The 23892-nt window shown below is 43.2% G+C and overlaps 2 protein-coding genes across 2 annotated transcripts in view; one reads left to right on the top strand and one right to left on the bottom strand.

Annotated features, from left to right (window-relative positions):
* The window catches only part of LOC311225970 (general transcription factor IIF subunit 2-like), a gene marked incomplete at its 5' end in the record, with an annotated part of 267601 nt that overhangs the window by 201868 nt on the left and 41841 nt on the right, over window positions 1-23892 (top strand). The gene's annotated exons all lie outside the window — the stretch shown is intronic.
* Window positions 18989-23892, bottom strand: part of LOC311225071 (uncharacterized protein) — a gene marked incomplete at both ends in the record, with an annotated part of 13943 nt that continues 9039 nt past the window's right edge. The window contains one exon of the mRNA XM_084310279.1: window positions 18989-18992. Coding sequence (XP_084166405.1) covers window positions 18989-18992 — 4 coding nt within the window. The remainder of the gene's footprint in view (window positions 18993-23892) is intronic.

Raw genomic sequence — 23892 nt, 5'->3', positions numbered from 1 at the left:
CTGAAGAGTAGGGTTTAACCTGCAAGTTGGCCTTTAACCCTGTGAGGCCCAAATAAAAAATACATTAGCAACATCAGAGGCCAGAGGGTGGGACCTATAAACATGAAGGGTGCCGTGACTGGAAAAAAGGTTGAGAAACGCTGGTATAATGGTGTGGCTCTTTGTGGTACCACAGTAATTTTTGTGGCTCTTAGTCTCTGACTGGTTGGCCACCCCTGCCCTAGCCCTATTTTCTGAAAATCCGTCTAAAATAAGTAAATGGAAGATTGCTCCACTTCTACAAGGTCCATTTGCACGTTCTTGGTATCAGAAATATTGTGTCTGTTACTAGGCTTGAGTAAATTGTGATGAACCAAAGGAGAACAACATCATGCTAAAAATGTCCAGATATGAACAATTGCCACTGAGCTCATTCAGCACCTTCTTGAGATCACATCTACAAAAATCTAAGCAAATGAATAAAGGGAAATTTAGATTTAGTAGAGACCGTACTGAATTCTGCCATCCGGACATATGCAATTTGAAATATGATTATAGGATATCATATAGACTATAGAGTATCAGGCCGTTTTTTGCTAGACAGAAAGGTAACTAACTAGCTGCGTTCTGTTTTATGGCAGTAACGTTCAGGTTTGTGGGAGATAATCCCGAAAAATAAGAAATAAAAAAGTCAATCCAGAAGTCAGGGGCTGGCCTGAGCTAGGATCTGTAGTTTATTTTTTATTCGAAAGTCCATCGAAGGTCCTGGGTCTCCTCTCATAGGACTACAAACAAAATGGCGGTGTAGTTTCCTATCGTCAATATTCGCCTTTTTCCGGGTGGCCGGGTAGCGCAGCGGACTAAGCGTCTGTCTACCACCACAGAGCCAGTGGGATCGAATCCGGCTGTGGTGCCTCCGGCTTGGCCGACCGTCCATACTAACACAATTGGCAGTGTTAGCGGGTGGGAAGCCGGCGTGGGTGGGTCCTGGTCGTTGTAAACAGCGACTCCTACAGTTTGGTCTGGGCGCCTGCACAGCAAGGGAAGGATCTGGGAGAGGTAGTGTGACCTTCCACACGTTACACTCTCCCAGTGAGAGTCCATGCTGCCAGGTGAAAAGAAGCGGTGGGCTGGGTACACATGTGTCGGAGGAAGCATGTGATAGTCTCCGCCCTCCCGGACCGACGGTAGGGGGTAGAGTGCGCAACGACCAGGAAGGGCATTGGGAATTGGCATAACGACTAACATTGGGATGGGAGAAAAACAGAAAAATACGGCGCGGGAAGATAATAAAAAAATACAAATATTTGCCTTTTTCCAATTAGATTTTTTTTTTTTTTATCCACTTCTTCTCCTTATTTTCTATTTTTCTCCCATCCCAATTTCATGTTTCCAATTCTCCCCTCCCCTGTCTTGAACGTTGCTCGCATATGCCCCCCACTGGTCAGTTGTAGGGAGGATAGAAGCCTTGCATCACGTGTCCCCTCCGGTACACGAGGAGGCAGCCTGTCGCATCTTTTCACCTGCCAGCGCGGACTCTCATTGGCGAGGTGTAATGTGTGGGAGGCTCACACTACCCCCGCCATTTCCTGTCTCTGCTGTGCAGGCGTCCCCCAACCGACCTGTAGGAGTCGCTGTCCACAACGTCCAGATTACCACCCATTGACTTCCACCCGCTGACTCTGCCAATTGAGCCAGTATGCCGGCCGGCCAAGCCGGAGGCAATGCTGACACTCGGATTCGAGACCGGAGTCTCTTGCATTGGTGACGAGCGCAATCTCCGCTGCGCCACCCAGCCGCCCTTCCAACTAGATTTCTATAACTCATATTTCACTAATAACACTTTAAACTAGGGATGTCCGATATTATCGGCCGATATCGGCAGTAAAATGTGATATCGGAAAATATCGGTATCGGTTTAAAAAAAAAAAAAACAATAACAATATTTGTTATATCTATATCCAGTGAAATTATTAGTTACCTGAAATTATTCCGTTTTTTAGGGGGGGGGACCCTGCATATATCGGTATCGGTTGATATCGGTATCGGAAATTAAGAGTTGGACAATATCGGAATATCGGTATCGGTAAAAAAGCCAATATCGAGCATCCCTACTTTAAACCATTGGTAAACAAACGTATTGCTGAAAATATACACTTTGACTGCTGTTTTGACAGGGTTAGGGTCTTTACTCTTGGCTACATGAATTTTATTTTAATTTAAATTCATACATTCTGTAGAGATGGATTGTGGGTCCGGTACCGGACCCCTCAGGCTTAAAGGGGAACTATCTTATAAATGGTCTTTTTGAGTGTTTAGCATTGTTTCCTTCCTAGCTATGGGAACTTATATTAATATGATCTATGTCTCAAAATTCTCATATTGGCGCATTCTTCCAATTCTCCTCTCACAATATTCACCCTCACTGAACTGAGTCATTTGAAAATGTGCGCGATATGTGATGTCAGAAAGACACCGCTGCATGTTAATGTTGAGATAGAAGATGAGCTCCACACAGTGGCTGGACCCTGACCAGGAGCCCACACAGCCTCTCTCTCCACACGGCTCAAAACGGCTCGAGATCTTGAGGTAGAAAAATGCTGTTTTTGAGGACTTGATTAGAAATACAAAACAATGAATAAAAAAAATATATATATTACAGAGGTGTTCCATAGACTCACAGGAATTGTGTAAAAGTGCCCAAATAGTGAAAGAAATAGTAAAATAGTTCCCCTTTAAGAATAACATATTTCCGAAGTCCCTGTACGAAGCAAATAATATTTATATAATATATACATATATAATAATATGAATATAATAATATTAATTATAGGGCAAGGAGGAAACGGAGCCTGGGAGTTACAGGCCCATCTCTCTCCTCAACTTTGACCAGAAGTCTATCACAAAAGTATTACCAATAGATTAGGGAGGCATATTTCATCAATCATACACCCTGACCAAACAGGGTTTATCCCAGGCAGATTTAAATTTTGTAATGTGCGTCGGCTCCTGAACAATGTTTATACGTTCGATACAATATCCCACTCAGTCCTCCTCAAATGCCTCTCCGACAACCTTGGCATCACCGGTACAGCTCTGTCTTGGTTTCATTCATATCTCACAAATAGATCTCAGTTTGTCAGCGTCAGCGGCTCATCCCCCCCCCCCCCCCCGGCCCCAGTCAACCATGGTGTCCCCCAAGGCTCCGTGCTGGGTCCCCTACTATTCACCATTTATATACTCCCCCTCGGTCAGATTATACGTCACTACGGACTCAACTTTCATTGCTATGCTGATGATACTCTGCTCTATATCAGCACCTCACCATCCTCCCAGCTCCCCCCACAGTCTGTAGTCAACTGCCTCCACGCCATAAAAACCTGGATGTCAACCAAATTACTGAAACTGAACAGCAAAAAGACAGAGCTCATGGTTGTGGCCCCCAAGGCACTGCTCGGGAAGGTTAGAGATCTCCTCCTCCACGTTGACGGCTGTTCCATATCCCCGTCTCTCGAAGTCCGTAACCTGGGTGTCACCCTTGACTCCACACTTTCATTTCACTCCCACATAGTGTTGTCACGATACTGGAATTTCGACTTCGATACGATACCTTGAAAAGTATCGATACTTCGATACCATTTCGATACCCAAAAAAAAAATATATTTTTTTTTTTAACAAATTTAGCTTTTGTTGCTGGTTGATTCTCCTCAGCTTCGAGTCTGGTACTATAAGAGAAGATAAATATAACACTTTTAAAACCCTTTGTTTATCTTTAGATCACACATTTAAAAATAACTGTTCATCTCACTTCAATCATTTTTATTGCAAATGCAGAACATGGTATTTTCTCAAGCAGACAGATGTAAACACTGTAATCTGTGTTGCATGTACCTCACAAACTGAACAGTTAGTAACAGTTTTTATTTAAAGATAACGAGAGCAAGCGAGAGAGAGAGAGAGAGAGAGAGAGAGAGAGAGAGAGAGAGAGGGGTAGATAGAGTTAGAGAGAGAGAGAGGGAGAGAGAGAGAGAGAGGTAGCGGTAGATAGAAAGAGAGAGAGAGAGAGAGAGAGAGCGAGAGAGAGAGAGGTAGCGGTAGATGGAGAGAGACAGAGAGAGAGAGAGGCTATGCTCGGAGCATTTTAGTAATGTTACATTTTCAACAAGATTGCTGCTATTTAAACACTTGGTGGAAACGGGGTAACGTTAACCTTATGTCGACTGTAGTATTGTATGACCTCGACATAACGTTTACACGTTAACGTTACTCCGTTTCCATGCAGTATTTATAACGGTGGCCAGCTAAGCTAAGGGAGCTAACTGCTAGCAGTAGCTAACGGTTGGTGGTAGCTGTAACGTTACAACGAATCAGCTGTTGATATTATGCGCCATCAGTAGACAACGTATCATGTATTAAACTAGAGTTAATGGTTTAATGCTTCAGTCACAGTGACGTTGAAAGAGCAGCTGTCACGAACCTCTTTAATTTCTTTATGGAGATCCGCGCTGGCACTGCTCTGTAACACCGCTTGCAAATAGCATTGGGGAAGCTTTAGCTTGTCCTTCGTTGTTTACTTCAAACCCGAAGTACCTCCAAACAGCACTTCTGCTGTGTTCTTTATCCACAAGCACAAGTTGCGGAGGCTCTGCATTTGCCATCATTTTCAGCTAAAAGCTCTTGTTTACAAATACAAACTGAAGACTGCTCTGTGAGGGGGAGGGCTGGACTCGGAGCAGGCGGAACAGCGCGTCAACAACTTGCTGTAGAACACTCGCCAGCTGGTACCGATACTGCAGAAAGTATCGGTATTTCGGGAAATGAGTATCGAAGCAGTTTTAAATATTCAGTATTGATATGTATCGATACTTCGATATTTTTGACAACACTACCCCCACATCAAATCCGTCACCAAGTCTGCCTTCTACCACCTCAAAAACATCTCCCGTCTCCGACCCTCACTCTCAGACTCTGTGGCTGAGACCCTGATCCACTCATTCATCACCTCCCGGTTGGACTACTGTAACTGAGTCCTGTTCGGGGTACCCAGCAAAGCCCTGGACAGGCTCCAGTATGTTCAGAACTCCGCTGCCAGGGTTCTCACTAGTGGTCTGCAAGGGCCTTGAAATGAAGCCTGTGCCCTGCCCGAGCCCGTGAACTTCAGGCCCTGCCCGAAAATAAGCCTGACTGTAAATAATATTTTAAGCCCTAGCCCGCGTGAAAACCAGAAAAAAAATATTATTATTATTATTAAAATATATTTTTTTTTGTATTTGTTTTAAATATTCGAAACACGGTTTTATTTATTTTTTTTTTATTTTTTTTAAACACACATATAAACAAACATGACAACACACGATAAGATACACAAGCATTAATATACAGTGTATATCCAACGAAATTACCATTTATACCAATGTCTTATACAGGATATACCCCTAATACCTGTTATCTAAAAACCTACACACATATGCTCCAGCTCAAACCCCCCCCTCCCGGACCCCTCTTTGGATAGTACCTCCATTATCCCTCGCTCCTAACCAGACACTACCATTATAAGCTAGCTTTTATTCTCTCCACCACTTCTAACCACATTGACATTTTGGATTCATTGAGACCCAGAATTCTTGCTGTAGATATTTCTTGATAAATCACATCGAGATATGTAAGAAACCAAACTTTCCAGCAAATTTTTTCCGGTTGAAACCAGCGTGATGCGATCAGCTTTTTAGCTACTGTGATACCCGATAAAACCAATCTCTTTAGCTGTGGATTTACTGCAAACTCAAAAACATCATTCAATAGTAATACAGAGGGGTGTACAGGTATATTCCAAGATACAAGTTTTGATCATTGTTGGGTCACATCTTTCCAGAATGTCTTAACTGGTGGGCAGTCACAATACATGTGCATAAATGTCCCTTCGTCCCCGTTTGTACATTGGGAGCATTTGGAGTCTTGTTTAAGACCCATTCTGTTCAGTCTTATAGGAGTCAAGTATGTCCTGTGAATATAGTTAAGATTGATTTGTTGATGGTCCGGGTTCCTTGATGTAAGTCGGACATTTGCCCAGGCTCCTTGCCAATCAAAGTCACTTTCCAGGTCTGGTATATCCCTCCTCCAGACAGAGTCTAGTTGGAGGGTTTCATACGAGGACGTTAGTAATTGATGATAAAAATCTGAAACAAAACCTCTCGATGTCTCTCTTTCATAGAAGAATTTGTGGTATCTGTGGTGTTCAATTGGTATGTCTAATGGAACACCGTGAGACTTCAAACATAGCCGTAACTGTATGTAAAAAAGCCATGTGGACATGGTGAGATTAAATTTTTTGCATATTTCTCCATAACTACAAAAACCCTGTTTGTTAAAAACATCCCCTAATGAGTGTATGCCTTGCTCTTCCCATATAGGGAATCTTATAGGTCGTTTTTCAATTAAGAGTGCATTGTTATTGAATAAGGGAGTATGATTGTGCCATTTTTGTGGGTTAGGATATTTTTTTTGTGTTTCACGCCATATCCGGATCGCATGGGTAATTATGGGGCCAAATTTCCGTTCACAGTGCTTGATTGGTAGTTTAGTGTATGCTATGTCCTTCAGTCTATGTGGGGCTACTATGTTTTCTTCTAATTTTCTCCAGGATACTAATGCTTGGGGGTCAAACCATGTTGTCAATGGTCTTAATGTGTACGCCTTAAAATAGTGGAAAAAATCTGGAAATGCCATGCCACCGTCTGCTTTATTTCTCTGTGCGGTGGATCTTTTTATACGTGGTGGTTTGTTATTCCAAATAAATTTGTATGTGGAGGAGTGTAATATTTTCCAGTAACCCTCTGGAGGGGGTAACGGTAGCATTGAACTGAAGAAGTTGATTCTAGGTAGTACATCCATCTTAACTATTGATATCCGTGCCTGTACTGAGTTTTGCCCACCTATCAAGGTCGTCTTTGATTTTGTTTTGGATTTTTGTGTAATTGTGCTTCACCGTTTGTCTTATGGTGGGGAATATTTCCACTCCCAAGCATCTAAAATGTTTTACCATAGGTATCTCTCCTGGGAGGGTTATATCTTTTTTTGCAGGGGTGTTAAGTGGAAGGAAAGCCGACTTCGGCCAATTTATCTTAAATCCCGATAAATCACCAAAGTTCTCAATCAACTTGAGCAGATGAGGCAATGTGGTGTTGGGGTTTTGCATGAACAATATTACACGAAACACGGTTTTATATGAACTTAATAAATAAACAAAAACGAAAATGTCCAATAGGTCTAACTAAATAACACATATCATGCTGAAAACTAACAACCATTATATAGCCTGATTCGCTAATTCTATTATATATCCAAATATTAAATAATTTTTTTGTTTTAAATATTCTAAACACTTTATATATTAACTTAATAAATAAACAAAAACGAAAATGTCCAATAGGTCTGCCTAAATAACGCATATCACGCTGAAAACTAAGAAGCATTTACATAGCCTGTTTCGCTCTTATTAGAATGCCGTCCCAGTGCTCACTTATTAGACTGACTCACACGGCAGCCTCGTAAAACGTATTGAAGGCTATAGAATCTTCTTTGACACTCACACACACACACACACACACACACACACACACACACACACACACACACACACACACACACACACACACACACACACACACACACACACACACACACACACACACACGACACAATAGCCTACTCAGTCACTATACAAACAAACAGAAAACAGAAATCAGATTTCGAGCAGAGCAACATAATGAAAAGCACAACAAAACAGGGCAGCAGCGACCCAGCAAATAATAAACATCACTCACCACTTCGCTGTTGACGTCAGCAACGCGTTGAACAACGTTAACAAAACTTCGCCAACCGGCTACATCAGGGGTAGGCAACCCTAGGCACGCGTGCCTGCATAGGCACGCGGGGGCATTTTCATAGGCACAGGGGGCAGCAAAAAAATAATAATAAAAAAAATTAAAAAATATTATACTTTTTTTTCTTTTCTTTTTGCTTTGAAATATTATAGTGAAATATTTTGCACTGTTGTCGCATTTATCTTGTTGAAATCCTCCCACAGGTTATTTTTACTACCACATATTTAATTGAGACCCTTTATTTGTTTATTATTTCAATTTAGCTGGAAATACATTGCTACATCATTCAGTAACATTTGCAGAGCCTTATAACAAAAACATTATTACGGTCACCATTGTGACCAGTGGGATTAATCAACAAATTGTATTATTTATTTTTCTATTTCATTGAACATTGCACATGTTAAAGGCAATTTTTTTACTCAAAATGTGAGTATTACCAAGTCAACTTGTGTTCTTAAAACAATGACAATAAACATAGTTTTATTAGGTTGAAATAATGTGGTTGTGTACTTATTTTTCTGTTAACTTATTATGGATTGAAAACTGAAAACCTTAATGCACAGTAACTGGTAACTTATTATTATTTCTTTTTTTACAGTGTAGTCTTGCGATCAATCAAAACTTATTTACACGATATACCTCACATTCACCCTCCATTCACATCCTGGTGTTCTCCTGGTGTTCTCCATTAGGCCTGTAGGTGGAGCTATGACAGCACACGTACAGTACACACACCGATGGTGTGTGATGTGTCCAAAAATGAATGGGCAAATGTGAGTGAAATGGTCGCACTGTATGCAGCTGTTTGTCTGCAGCTGTTTGTCTGCATTGCATCCCCCCCCCACTCAGATTTAGGGTTGATACAACCATCATAATAATATTGTTAATAATAACAATAACAATAATGATAATGATAATGTAAAAATGATCATTAAAAAGACCTGATTATGAGAAAAAAAAATTACGATGCATGGAATATTGTTGAGGCACACTAGTTACAACTATATTTCAAACAGGCACTCCATGTCAAAAAGGTTGCTGACCCCTGGGCTACATACATCCAAGAACAAATTAAAACGTTCGCCAACCTGCTATATTCCAACACAACCAACACAACCAATCGAGTTGTCCCCTGAGTTCTCCCTGCGCGCTGCGGTAATTACATCCAAATGTTTCTCTGATGACAGCTTGCGCGAAAGAGAAAACGAAACTTAAGGAAAACGAAGGTTATCCTATAACCCTAGTTATATGAAAAAGAAGAAAAAAAACGAAAAAAATAAATAAAAAACGGCGGTGCCCGGGCCCGGCCGAGCCCGAATTATTTATTAAAAAAAAAGCCCTACCCAGCCCGAACCCGCCGGGCCCCGTCGGGCCTGGGAAAGGTTGCAGTGCACTAGTTCTCACTTACACCAAGCCCTGGCAGCACATCACCCCCACCCTCATCCACCTCCACTGGCTCCCAGTCAAGTTCCACATCACCTTCAAACTCCTGCTCCTCACCTACAAGTCCCTCCATGCCCTCGCCCCCCGATACCTGTCTGATCTCCTCCACCAGCACACTCCATCCCGGAACCTACGATCCTCTGATCTAGGTCTCCTCTCCATCCCTCGCACCAGGTTACGGACTTTCGGGGACAGAGCCTTCAGCGTGGCGTCCCCTACCCTCTGGAACTCTCTCCCCCCCGAAATCCGCAACGCCCCAACCCTGGATGTGGTGTTATGTTAATGTGTGTGCGCTATACGCGAAGGTACAGGCCACCGTACTGGGGGTCAAGGGGAGTTCGAGAGGAACCTAGGATGCACACCTGTGTAACGTAGCTAGGCTAAGCTAATAAACATACTTACAACCAAAGCAGAGGACTCACGTATTTGTTACCGTGCAAAGTAACACGACATGGTGTCAGAAGTCCTGCTAGAGTTGTGTGTGAGTTCGGTCGGACATTAAAGTGCCATTTGAGACTCGTTTATGACGAAGAAAAGCAGAAGGAGAAAGAAGAAGATGGTGGATAACGCTAATAACGCTGTAGCTCCGGTAGCGGCTGCGGTTTCAAGTGCTACGTTTAGCATCCAGCCTCCTGAGTCCTTCGACTTCTCAAAGCCGCAAGAGTGGGCCAAGTGGATACGCAGGTTCGAAAGATTTCGCCTGGCAAGTAACCTAAATGCTAGCTCTGAAGAGAATCAAGTCAACACGCTAATATATTGTATGGGCGATGAGGCGGACGATATTTTACGTGGACTGAATCTGGCTGTTGATCTACGACGTACGTACCAAGGAGTGCGGGATGGATTGCAAGGTTTCTTCGTGGTCAAGAAGAACGTGATATATGAACGAGCCAAGTTTAACATGCGCAAACAGGGAGAAGGTGAAACAGTCGATTCCTTTGTGACGTCATTGTATGCGCTGGCGGAGCATTGTACATACGGTGTGTTGCATAATGAACTTATACGTGACAGGCTTGTCGTCGGTCTGATGGATAAGCGGCTGTCAGAACGCATGCAGCTGGACCCAGACTTAACCTTGGAGAGGGCATTGAACATGGCGAGGCAGAGTGAGGAGGTGAAACGACAGCAATCCTCTCTGCGAGGGGATACCAGGACAGAGGCAAGTGACATTAAATCGGTGGACAGGGTGTTTAAGAGCAGTAGCAAGAACTATGCTAAGAACAGCCCCCAACAGGCTAACAGCTACACAGCCAAACCACTCAGTACCCAGTACCCGAGGGGGAGAAGTGTCCAGTGTCATAAATGTGGCAGTTCTCAGCTCCACCCACAGCGCGATTGCCCTGCTAACGAGGTGAAGTGCCATTCATGTGGGAAGATGGGCCATTATAAACGTGTGTGTAAATCTTCCAAAAATGTACAAGAGGTTGAAGAAGACTATTCCTGCTCCTGTGATGGGGAGGAGGAGCACATGTTCTTGGGCAGCATCACAACTGATGGGGAGCCATGGATGGTCGACATAGACATCAATGGCAGATGTGTGCCATTCAAAATAGACACTGGCGCTGATGTTACTGTGATGCCTCACACTGTATTCAGAGAGATATACAAACACAAGGATCCACCTACCCTGCAGAAAGCGACAAAACCACTGATGGGACCTGGGAGGAGTCCACTAGATGTTGTGGGCGTCGCCAAGCTGCTGCTGAGGAGAGGAGAGAGAGAGGTGTTGGAGGATGTGTACGTCGCTTGACACCTACACTCAGCGTTGCTGGGGAGACCTGCTATCAGCAAGATGGAGCTTGTGGCACGTCTAGACAGTATAACGATGGAGACGCTCAAGACGACCTACCCAAAGATATGCAGTGGTCTCGGGGAGATGAAACAGCCGTATGCAATCAGGCTGAAACCGGGGGCTCAACCATTCTCACTGAAGACGCCCAGAAGGATTCCATTGCCACTGATGGACAAAGTCAAGCAAGAACTGTCCCGCATGGAAAGCCTCGGAGTGATCAGCCGGATCGAAGAGCCAACCGACTGGTGCGCTGGCATGGTAGTGGTCCCTAAGAAGAAGACAGAGGAGGTACGCATATGTGTCGATCTCACAAACCTCAATGAGTCAGTGTGCCGGGAGAAATACACCCTGCCAACGGTCGAGGAAACACTGGGAATGCTGGCCGGAGCCAGGATCTTCAGCAAGTTAGACGCGAACATGGGATTTTGGCAAATACCCCTGACTGAGGAGTCGTCAAAGTATACAACTTTCATCACGCCGTTTGGTCGTTACCACTTCAATCGCCTACCTTTCGGCATCGCCTCCGCCCCAGAACACTTCCAAAACAGAATGGTGACTGAGGTCACAGAGGGGCTGGAGGGTGTCGTCTGCCACATGGATGATGTGCTGGTGTGGGGCCGATCACAGGAGGAGCATGACGCTCGTCTGCATGTCGTGCTGGGGAGGATCGAGAAAGCAGGAATCACCCTGAACACAGGCAAGTGCGACCTGTCAAAGGAAGAGGTGACCTTTCTAGGCCATGTGATCTCCAGCAGTGGCATTAACCCCGACCCGAGTAAGACGGATGCCGTGAGGAGGATGGAGGAGCCGACAAATGTCAGTGAGCTGAGAAGCTTTCTCGGCATGGTAAACCAGCTGGGGAAGTTTATCCCGCGGCTGGCGGAGAGAGACAAGGCCCTGCGAGACCTTCTGTCAAAGAAGAACTGCTGGCTGTGGGGCATCGAGCAGGCCAAAGCCTTTCAAGATTTAAAAGATGCACTAATATCTCCACCAGTGTTGGCCATGTACGATAACCACAGGGAGTGCAAGGTCTCAGCGGACGCGTCGTCGTACGGCTTGGGGAGTGTGCTTCTCCAAAAATGGGATGGAGTGTGGAGACCAGTAGCCTATGTGTCGCGGTCTCTCACACAGACTGAGCAGAGATACGCACAGGTTGAGAAGGAGGCCCTGGGCTTGACCTGGGCTTGTGAGAGGTTTAGAAATTTTCTCATCGGCAGACGCTTCCAGCTGGAGACGGACCACAAGCCTCTCCTGAGTCTCCTGGGGTCTCAGGCGTTGGATGATCTCCCTCCACGGATTCTGCGCTTCCGGATGCGCCTGATGCGCTATTCCTATTCCATTGCCCATGTGCCAGGGAAGAGCCTGTGGACTGCTGATACGCTCTCACGTGCACCTGTGAAGAGGAGAGAGACACCTGAGGAGGAGGAGTTATTTGAGAATACAAATATCTATGTGGACATGGTAATAGAGAACCTGCCAGCGAGCACTGCCTACCTGGACGAGCTGAGAGAGCAGTTGGAGGGGGACAGTGTGTGCGCACAGGTGAAGCAGTGGTGTGCAGAGGGATGGCCACCACACAACAGTGAGCCGGCTCTCAGGCTGTACTGGGCGGAACAGGCGTCACTCACAGTAGAGGATGGACTGTTGCTGAGGGGAAGCAGGCTTGTAATCCCTTCAACAATGAGAAACGACGTGCTTGCCAGGCTGCATGAAGGCCACCAGGGGGTGGTAAAGTGCAGGGAGCGAGCACGGCAGTCTGTATGGTGGCCCGGGCTCAGCCAGCAGCTGAATGAGCTGGTCCTCAACTGCCGAACATGCAGCAAAGAGAGAGAGAACCAAAGGGAGCCCCTGATGCCATCTCAATACCCGGGGCGACCGTGGCAGAAGTTGGGAGCAGACCTGTTCATGCTGGAGAGCAAGACTTACCTGCTGGTCGTGGATTATGCATCAAGGTACGTGGAGATCGCTCTGCTGACTCCCACAAAATCAACAGACGTCATCCACCACTTGAGGTCAATCTTCGCACGCCATGGTATCCCGGAGGAACTGGTGACGGATAACGGGCCGCAATTCTCCGGAATGGCCTTTGCAGCGTTTGCGACATCATATGGGTTTCGCCATGTCACAAGCAGCCCGAGATATCCCCAGAGTAATGGGGAGGCAGAACGTGCGGTCAAGACAATAAAAGGCCTCCTGAAGAAGGCAGCCGACCCATACCGTGCTCTGCTGGCATACAGAGCCACCCCGTTGCATAACGGGTACAGTCCAGCCCAGCTCCTTATGGGGAGGAGACTCCGCACGACGGTGCCAACGCTTCCTGCTCTACTGGTCCCTACTCTTCCTGACAGTAAGGCAGTGGTTCAGAAGGAGGAGGAGAGGAGAATGAGAGATGCACAAAGCTACAACCGGCGTCATCGTACGCGAAGTCTCGACAGGCTCACTCCAGGAAAGGAGGTGTGGGTCACAGATCAAAGTGCAACTGGAGTTGTGGTCAGCAGTCACCCCACTCCACGTTCGTACATCATAGATGGACCCCATGGAACATTAAGGCGAAACCGTCGCCATCTCGTCCCCATGGAGCCCTCACCGGAGCAGAGTGCAGCAGAACCTACGGAGCAGGAGGTCCTGGAACCACCAGCTACTCCCAGAACCAGGTCTGGGAGATGTGTGGTGAAACCAACTAGGTTGGACTTGTAAGAGACAGTAGAGAGAGAGAGTAAAGAAAAGTGACATTCATGCGATAGAATGATAGAGGTTTATGTTAAGATAAGACATTGTTTCATGTTTATATATATTATTTGTTTAGATATACATTTCGAAAGAAAGCAATTGCTATGTTTAATATAACCCATGGTTTATATGGTGTTAAAGAAATTGTTTAGATCAGTTCAGATGAACAGACCTTTTAGATATAGAGGCAGAATAATCCTCTAAGGTCTGGGGAATCAATGGCAGTCTACCCATTGATTCTAGAAAGGGAGATGTGGTGTTATGTTAATGTGTGTGCGCTATACGCGAAGGTACAGGCCACCGTACTGGGGGTCAAGGGGAGTTCGAGAGGAACCTAGGATGCACACCTGTGTAACGTAGCTAGGCTAAGCTAATAAACATACTTACAACCAAAGCAGAGGACTCACGTATTTGTTACCGTGCAAAGTAACACGACACTGGACACCTTCAAAACTGCTCTAAAAACACACCTCTTCACCAAGGCTTTTGCCCATCAGTTAGTTTAGATTAGATTAGGTCCATTATCCATTATCCCTTACCTTCCCTCATCCCCTTTCCCCCCCCTCCCCTATTTCCCTAGCCCTATTTTTTGTCCTGATTGTGAAGTGACCTTGGGTTCTATGAAAGGCGCTATATAAATTTGATCTATTATTATTATTATTATACCAACCAGGTGGACAACTCCAGAGTAAGATAGGTATTAAGAGAGGGGACCTGGAAAGTCGTGTGAGCCTTTATGCCGATGATACATTATTATATCTCTCTGACCCAGAAGCCTCTGTTTCTCCTTTGTTAGATTTCATTGAATCATTTGGTAAGCTTTCTGGCTACACAATCAATTGGGGTAAGAGTGAGTTCATGCCTCTACCGGGCGGTCTGGACTCCTTAATTTCCTTAATGATCTACCATTTAAAATAGTAAATGATAATTTTACATAATTTAGGACTCAAAATACCCAGAAATCCCAAACTCTTATTTAAACTCAACTATGTTGACATGGTCACAAAGTTAAAACTCAACATAGAGAAGTGGAGGAGTTTACCTTTATCTATGGTGGGGCGTGTATCAATGCAATCAAGATGGTGTCTCTTTCTAGATTATTTTATTTTAAAATCTGCCAATCTTCCTCACTTCAGCATTTTTTAAGAAACTAGACTATTATTTTTCCATTAGTTTGGGGGAATAAAGTCCATCGCATATCAAAAGGGCATCTGCAGAAGCCAACACCTGATGGAGGCTTAGGCCTTTAGGAATTATTATTGGGCAGCCAATGCTAGAGCTTTGACCTATTGGCAGAGGGGACTCTCAGGTGAGACACTGTCTAATAATTCTCCCTTGTGGCTAAACATTGAAGCTATAGCAGTAAAATGGTTCCTCTCTCTGTACTTTACTTTTTTCCAAGACAGAATCCCTTCACAAGCTAATTGGTAATAATTTTATTTGAAAGAACTCTCTTAGGATTTTGAATCAGATAAGAGGTCTTAGCAAACCGCCAAGTGTCTATATACACATTCCTATATGTCACAACCATTCCTTTTTGCCATCTCGGACGGATGGGGCGTTTGCTGTCTGTAGGGACAGGGGACGCTTATAGCTTATCCGCAACAGTAAGTGACTTCCGGGGTAGGCCTGATTGGCCCCGACAGGCACGTGACGCGCAACTTTCTCTGCCGCGCGGCACGCTCCGCGGAGCGGAGCGGCAGAGCTTGCGGAATGATGTAACCGTCCAAATCCGCTACGACTTTCATTCTGCGCTTCAGCTCACCTGGCAGAGCAGCGGTCCTGCGATCCTGCGGTCCGTTGTTGACGAGTTCGAATCCCATCAAATTAATTTTTTTTAACGTGATTTTTTTTTTAACGTGTATTCTTTCGCCGGTTAAGGTTAGGCATGGTTAAGGTTAAGGTTAAGGTTAGGCATTGTTTCGGAGTTGGTTAAGGTTAGAACGGTTAAGTTTAGGCGCTGTTAAGGAGCTGGTTAAGGTTAGAGTTTGTGTTAGAGAATGGCAATATTCTTTCTATGGTTAAGGTTAGGCATGGTTAAGGTTAAGGTTAAGGTTAGGCATTGTTTCGGAGTTGGTTAAGGTTAGAACGGTTAAGTTTAGGCGCTGTTAAGGAGCTGGTTAAGGTTAGAGTTTGTGTTAGAGAATGGCAATAGACAGCCTATTTCCGCGCGACAGCTCTCAGCAGCCTCGTTGCGCGTCCTGAGTTTGCCGCGTCACGTGCCTGTCGGGGCCAATCAGGCCTACCCCGGAAGTCACTTACTGTTGCGGAACAGTTACAGGCACAGGGGACTTGCAACCCTTGGAGATTTATACATAGACAAACAGTTTGCATCATTCAATCAACTGAAAACAAAATGTAACATCCCTAACTCCTACTTATTTCGATATCTCCAAATCAGACACTATGTCAAAGAAGAAATTCCACATTTTGAAACCATGCCAGAGAGTTGCTCATTCTAGGATCTCCTGAAGCCTCCTCCAGACTCCAGACATCTCGCTTTGTGTCTGTTTGCCACCTCTGTGTCCACTAACCATCTGAGAGATGCCTGGTCCACTGAGCTCTACGTCCACTAACCATCTGAGAGATGCCTGGTCCACTGACAGGGTTCCCACGGTACCTGGAAAACATGGAATAATTTCTTTCATTTCCCAGGTATGGAAAATATATATAGTCAAGTTAGACCGCGCTCACATGTACTCACACTGGGTGCTGTAATCCCATAAAGTTCAGTATAACAAAGCAGGGTAGCCGGACCAGCACTCACAGGTTCAATGTTTTTTTAATTGGCAGCCTGAATCAAAGCAGACATGTTTCGGACTAATGTCCTTCTTCAGTGGTATGGCTAGCACTGGAAATGAATTCAAGGTGATGATTATATACACCTGGCAGGTAAATGACACGGCAGGAAATGACATCACAACGCAGGTGTGCCTATGCAATATGACTAAATGAATGACCTATCAAAATAGAGTACAATCATAATTTATACATATGTATAGATATATCTATATCTATCATCAATAAATATTTATAAACAATACAATACAAAACGAAACAAAATTACGAAACAAAATTACCAGAAACTTGATAACATATAGCATGCCCTTTCATTTATAGGGCTAATTGAGCCACTTTACTTGAATTGAATTAAAGGTTAAAGGTTAAAGGAAACAGGTTAAGACGTTCTCTTCATTCATACCTTTAGGTTCGATACAATTAAACAGGTGGATATAATAACATTCACGTTGCAGCAGCAGCTTGTGTCTGTCTCCACCTCGCGCTGGCCTGAGTACTAGCTCTAGTCCCATATATTTGAGGTCGTTGACGGTATGCTTACACTTAGAGAAATGCCGAGCTACCGATGACTTGACATCTAAATTCCTCACAGCACATTTGTGTTCACTTATTCTTGATTTAAAGGCTCTCGTTGTTTTGCCCACATAGGAAAAATTACAAGGACATTTTAGCAAATAAACCAGATTGGACGAATTACACGTTATCCGTCCTTTGACTCGGATATTTTTCCCCGTTTTTGGATGTGCGAAAAATTTATCTTTAATCATACCCTGGCACTGAACACAGGATTGGCAGGGAAAATTTCCGTCTGGGATGTTGGACATAAAATGAGAAGGTTTCTTTAAGGGCAAATCAGTTTTGACTAGGAGATTAGATAAATTTGCTTGTCTCTTGTAAAAATAGTTAGGCGAATGCTGAAACGCTGTCCCTATGAGAGGGTCGGACTGCAGAATATGCCAATGTTTATTGACAATAGTCCGCGTGTCTCTCGTAATAGGGCTGTAAGTAGACACGAAAGATACTTTGTCAGGTTTATCTTCTTTCTTTCTGGGGATAAACAACGTGGCCCTGTCGATATGCTTGGTTTTATTAAAGGCTTTTAGTGTCAAATCAGCACTATATCCTCTCTCGTGGAAACTGCCACGGAGTACCTTTGCTTGTGCAATAAATGTATCGTCAGTATCACATATTCTCTTATAGCGAAGTATTTGGCTATAAGGAAGACTGTTCTTCAAGGCTGGGGTGTGATAACTAGAATAATGTAAGAACGAGTTACGATCCGTCTCCTTTTTAAAAACCTCTGTGTGTAATGAGATGCCATCTGGGGCTTTCTTGATCAAAACATCGAGGAAGGGTAAATTATACATATCAAACTTTAATGTAAACTTTATCGTTCTTCTACAGGAGTTCAGGTACTCAAGGAAGGCAAAAAGTTCGGATGATGAACCAGACCAAATAAAAAACAGATCGTCAATATAGCGCATATACGATTTGACACATTTCTCAAACGGGTTATTATTAAAGATATGATCCACTTCATATTTGGACATATAAAGATTGGCTAGGTTCACAGCGGCTGGAGAGCCCATGCTGAGGCCTCTGTTTTGTAAATAGTATTTATCTTGGAATCTAAAATAATTTCTAGTTAGAACTAGATCCGTTAAACTAACCAGCGCTTCTGTAGGGGGGAGTAATACTTCCCTCGAGTTTAAATAAAAACTCAGCGCGTCCAGCGCATCTGCATGTGGAATGCTGGGGTAAAGGCTGACTACATCTATGGTAACTAGTAAGTCTGTAGGACTAATGTTGCAGGACGAGAGCCTGTTCAAAAAAGTAGTAGTATCCTTCAAGTAACCACGCTGAGAAGAGGCCAAATCCTTAATATGCGCATCAATGAACTGAGAGATTTTTTCTGTGGCAGAGCCAATACCGGAAACAATAGGTCTACCAGGAGGGTTAATCATATCCTTATGGATTTTAGGTAAAGTGTAAATAATAGGAGTAACCGGGTACTCTACGAACATAAACTTGAATTCATTTTCTGTAATTGCCTCAGACAATCTCAGGCTTTTAAGGACCGTTTTGATTTCCGTAGAAAATCTGAACACAGGGTCTGAATTTAGAAGGGTATATACCTCAATCTCATTCAATTGTCTGTTTATCTCAGATATATACGAGCTCTTGTTTTGGAGCACGATACCAGACCCCTTGTCAGCTTTTCTAAAAATTTAATCTTCCTTCTTCATGAGCTCCTTCAGTGCTGCAGACTCCGATTCAAGTAAATTTGGATAAAGATGGGCTTTGTGACTGGTCTCACATAACTTAAGGACATCATTTTGTACTAATCTGCAGAAAGTTTCAACTGAGGGAGGATTGAGATGGGGAGTAAACAGACTACGGGGTTTAAATACTTTTCTTTTAAAGGTGTCTGGCTCTATCTCAGGCCTAGCATCAGCATCATCATCACTTATCAACACATTTTCATTAGCGTATTGAGTTCTCTTATCAAACCCTCTGGCATAAAATGCTTTCAACTTAATATTTCTAAAAAACTTAAATAGTTCTACCTTAGTAGTAAATGCATCCACCTTACGGGCTGGTACAAAAGATAAACCTTTAGACAGGATATTATGATGTGGGTCGCTCAATAATACATCTGAAATGTTGACAATGTTAGATGTAATGCTCATCACCGGAACCGTGGATTTTTTCCTCTGGCCCCGCCTCGTCTTCCTATGGGTTCTCTCTCCGGTCGGGGCGGGAGCGGAGCGTCCTGCTGAAAATGTGTTGATAAGTGATGATGATGCTGATGCTAGGCCTGAGATAGAGCCAGACACCTTTAAAAGAAAAGTATTTAAACCCCGTAGTCTGTTTACTCCCCATCTCAATCCTCCCTCAGTTGAAACTTTCTGCAGATTAGTACAAAATGATGTCCTTAAGTTATGTGAGACCAGTCACAAAGCCCATCTTTATCCAAATTTACTTGAATCGGAGTCTGCAGCACTGAAGGAGCTCATGAAGAAGGAAGATTAAATTTTTAGAAAAGCTGACAAGGGGTCTGGTATCGTGCTCCAAAACAAGAGCTCGTATATATCTGAGATAAACAGACAATTGAATGAGATTGAGGTATATACCCTTCTAAATTCAGACCCTGTGTTCAGATTTTCTACGGAAATCAAAACGGTCCTTAAAAGCCTGAGATTGTCTGAGGCAATTACAGAAAATGAATTCAAGTTTATGTTCGTAGAGTACCCGGTTACTCCTATTATTTACACTTTACCTAAAATCCATAAGGATATGATTAACCCTCCTGGTAGACCTATTGTTTCCGGTATTGGCTCTGCCACAGAAAAAATCTCTCAGTTCATTGATGCGCATATTAAGGATTTGGCCTCTTCTCAGCGTGGTTACTTGAAGGATACTACTACTTTTTTGAACAGGCTCTCGTCCTGCAACATTAGTCCTACAGACTTACTAGTTACCATAGATGTAGTCAGCCTTTACCCCAGCATTCCACATGCAGATGCGCTGGACGCGCTGAGTTTTTATTTAAACTCGAGGGAAGTATTACTCCCCCCTACAGAAGCGCTGGTTAGTTTAACGGATCTAGTTCTAACTAGAAATTATTTTAGATTCCAAGATAAATACTATTTACAAAACAGAGGCCTCAGCATGGGCTCTCCAGCCGCTGTGAACCTAGCCAATCTTTATATGTCCAAATATGAAGTGGATCATATCTTTAATAATAACCCGTTTGAGAAATGTGTCAAATCGTATATGCGCTATATTGACGATCTGTTTTTTATTTGGTCTGGTTCATCATCCGAACTTTTTGCCTTCCTTGAGTACCTGAACTCCTGTAGAAGAACGATAAAGTTTACATTAAAGTTTGATATGTATAATTTACCCTTCCTCGATGTTTTGATCAAGAAAGCCCCAGATGGCATCTCATTACACACAGAGGTTTTTAAAAAGGAGACGGATCGTAACTCGTTCTTACATTATTCTAGTTATCACACCCCAGCCTTGAAGAACAGTCTTCCTTATAGCCAAATACTTCGCTATAAGAGAATATGTGATACTGACGATACATTTATTGCACAAGCAAAGGTACTCCGTGGCAGTTTCCACGAGAGAGGATATAGTGCTGATTTGACACTAAAAGCCTTTAATAAAACCAAGCATATCGACAGGGCCACGTTGTTTATCCCCAGAAAGAAAGAAGATAAACCTGACAAAGTATCTTTCGTGTCTACTTACAGCCCTATTACGAGAGACACGCGGACTATTGTCAATAAACATTGGCATATTCTGCAGTCCGACCCTCTCATAGGGACAGCGTTTCAGCATTCGCCTAACTATTTTTACAAGAGACAAGCAAATTTATCTAATCTCCTAGTCAAAACTGATTTGCCCTTAAAGAAACCTTCTCATTTTATGTCCAACATCCCAGACGGAAATTTTCCCTGCCAATCCTGTGTTCAGTGCCAGGGTATGATTAAAGATAAATTTTTCGCACATCCAAAAACGGGGAAAAATATCCGAGTCAAAGGACGGATAACGTGTAATTCGTCCAATCTGGTTTATTTGCTAAAATGTCCTTGTAATTTTTCCTATGTGGGCAAAACAACGAGAGCCTTTAAATCAAGAATAAGTGAACACAAATGTGCTGTGAGGAATTTAGATGTCAAGTCATCGGTAGCTCGGCATTTCTCTAAGTGTAAGCATACCGTCAACGACCTCAAATATATGGGACTAGAGCTAGTACTCAGGCCAGCGCGAGGTGGAGACAGACACAAGCTGCTGCTGCAACGTGAATGTTATTATATCCACCTGTTTAATTGTATCGAACCTAAAGGTATGAATGAAGAGAACGTCTTAACCTGTTTCCTTTAACCTCCTTACTCCCACATTGTTATTTCTGGTCTGATTAAAGATGTTGTTTGTTGCCAAACTAGATGCCCTATGGATAATTTGAAATTAATTAATTCAATTCAAGTAAAGTGGCTCAATTAGCCCTATAAATGAAAGGGCATGCTATATGTTATCAAGTTTCTGGTAATTTTGTTTCGTAATTTTGTTTCGTTTTGTATTGTATTGTTTATAAATATTTATTGATGATAGATATAGATATATCTATACATATGTATAAATTATGATTGTACTCTATTTTGATATGTCATTCATTTAGTCATATTGCATAGGCACACCTGCGTTGTGATGTCATTTCCTGCCGTGTCATTTACCTGCCAGGTGTATATAATCATCACCTTGAATTCATTTCCAGTGCTAGCCATACCACTGAAGAAGGACATTAGTCCGAAACATGTCTGCTTTGATTCAGGCTGCCAATTAAAAAAACATTGAACCTGTGAGTGCTGGTCCGGCTACCCTGCTTTGTTATACCAGGTATGGAAAAGTCATGGAAACTGAGCAAAAGTTAACACTTACATGGAAATAGAAACAGTTGTCCTGGAACATTTTATTGGATGATGTGTAAAATAGTAATAAAATGAAACTATTGAGCACAAAATTTAAATGAGTTTATAAAAACCCTTTACATGTGAACAGCGTTTACTGTAGATAGAAATGGATGATCCCATGTTGTAGAGCATGCTCTTGGCATCCTATATGGTATATTGGATGTTAAGATTTGATGCAGGCAACTTGGTGATATGGACTTTAAAAGTATAGTTTCGGATTGGTGGACTTCAGGAATAATAACGTTACTCGCGATCTCAATAGAAGGGTCAAATACATGCATTTCCCAGCCAACACGGGAGCCTTGACATCTACAGTGAATGAATGAATGAATGAAAACTTTATTTAACAGATTGCAGAATGGGTACAATACAGTACGGCTCAATACATACAATTGTTAAGGGGATGCAGACCTGAGAAAGACGTTTGTCTTGTTTCCATCAGGGTCCCCCATTTTCAATTCATATAGACATTTATGACATACACAACATACATGACATTTATGGCATAGGGACATATAGGTATTTAGTACTGATACATTTGTGACATAAACGGTATTCAAATATACAGTACTGTTACCCCTAGATCCTGACAGAGTATATACATATGATGGGGAGGGGACTGTACATTAGGAGGGGGTGGGTGGGTGGGAGAGAAATATACATACGGCGGGGAGGGAATATATACATGCGGTGGGGAGGAGACTGTCTATTAGGAGGTGGTGGGGGTTTTGGGCATTTACGGTGGCCAGTTTCGAATTGCAGCCTCCCGTAGGTGCTCTTTAAGAGCGGTTTTGAATGTGGGCAGGGATTCTCATTCCTTTACAGCTTTGGGTAGGGCGTTCCACATTGTTGTGGCATAATTGCGAAACGTGTTTAGTCCCTTGTTTGAGCCGAATCTGGGTTTAACATGATTTGTTGAGCTTCCTCTGGTGTAGTGGTTGTGGTATTCACTGACCTTTGGGAAGTATTTTGACATGTACATGGGCACCCCGGTCATATAGTGTATCTTGTATGTAGACCAGGCCCATTGCAAGTTGCTGTACTCTGTCGTCTACTCTAAGCCATCCTAGGTTGTCAAAGTGGGCAGGGGTGAGGTGGGTTCTGGGGTTCAGGTCAAGTAGTAGTCTGACCAGTTTGTTTTGTGATGTTTGTAATTTTGTTTTAAGCGCCTTTGAGGTGCTTTGGTACCATGAGGTGCATGCATAGTCATAGTACCCTTGAATGAGTGAAACTTCTTATGCAAGTTTATCCTCAAATGTAAGTACTGTAGCTGTGTTTTAACTGTGTGATAAACCTGGGTTTATCAACGTTAGTTATAATAATAATAATTTAGGACCTGCTCCGAGGTCACCATTTGGCACACATGCGAACCATGCATACAATGCGTATCTGCGATTAACCCATCCCGTCGTTAACTGTGATTTTGTTAACAGTTTGAGTGCCAGCCATTTAATATTGGAAACCCTGTTGAATGCCAGCACCCACTTCAATGATAGCGTTGTGAACGCATATCCTCTGTCTTAAATTATGGCTATGTGTCTAATCTGCCTGTCGCTTATCAATGACTTGTTTGCAGTCAACATTGTCGAAACGGATTGTTTTTTATCGGTTCATTTTCGTTTTATAGCATTTTGAAAAGCCCTCGTTTTCAAGGAAAATATATAGATTCCGTGATAAACGGCATTTACTGGAATATTCTGGAATACTGAAGGAGAATGGGCTTCTTAAAGGAAAAGCAGACGAGGCTGGTCTTAATCGCGTATCAATTGAAAGTTTATT

This window comes from Notolepis coatsorum, assembly GCF_963971535.1.
Source record: "Notolepis coatsorum genome assembly, chromosome: 3".
NCBI lineage: Eukaryota > Metazoa > Chordata > Actinopteri > Aulopiformes > Paralepididae > Notolepis > Notolepis coatsorum.
This window is presented reverse-complemented; position numbering and strand designations above follow the sequence as displayed.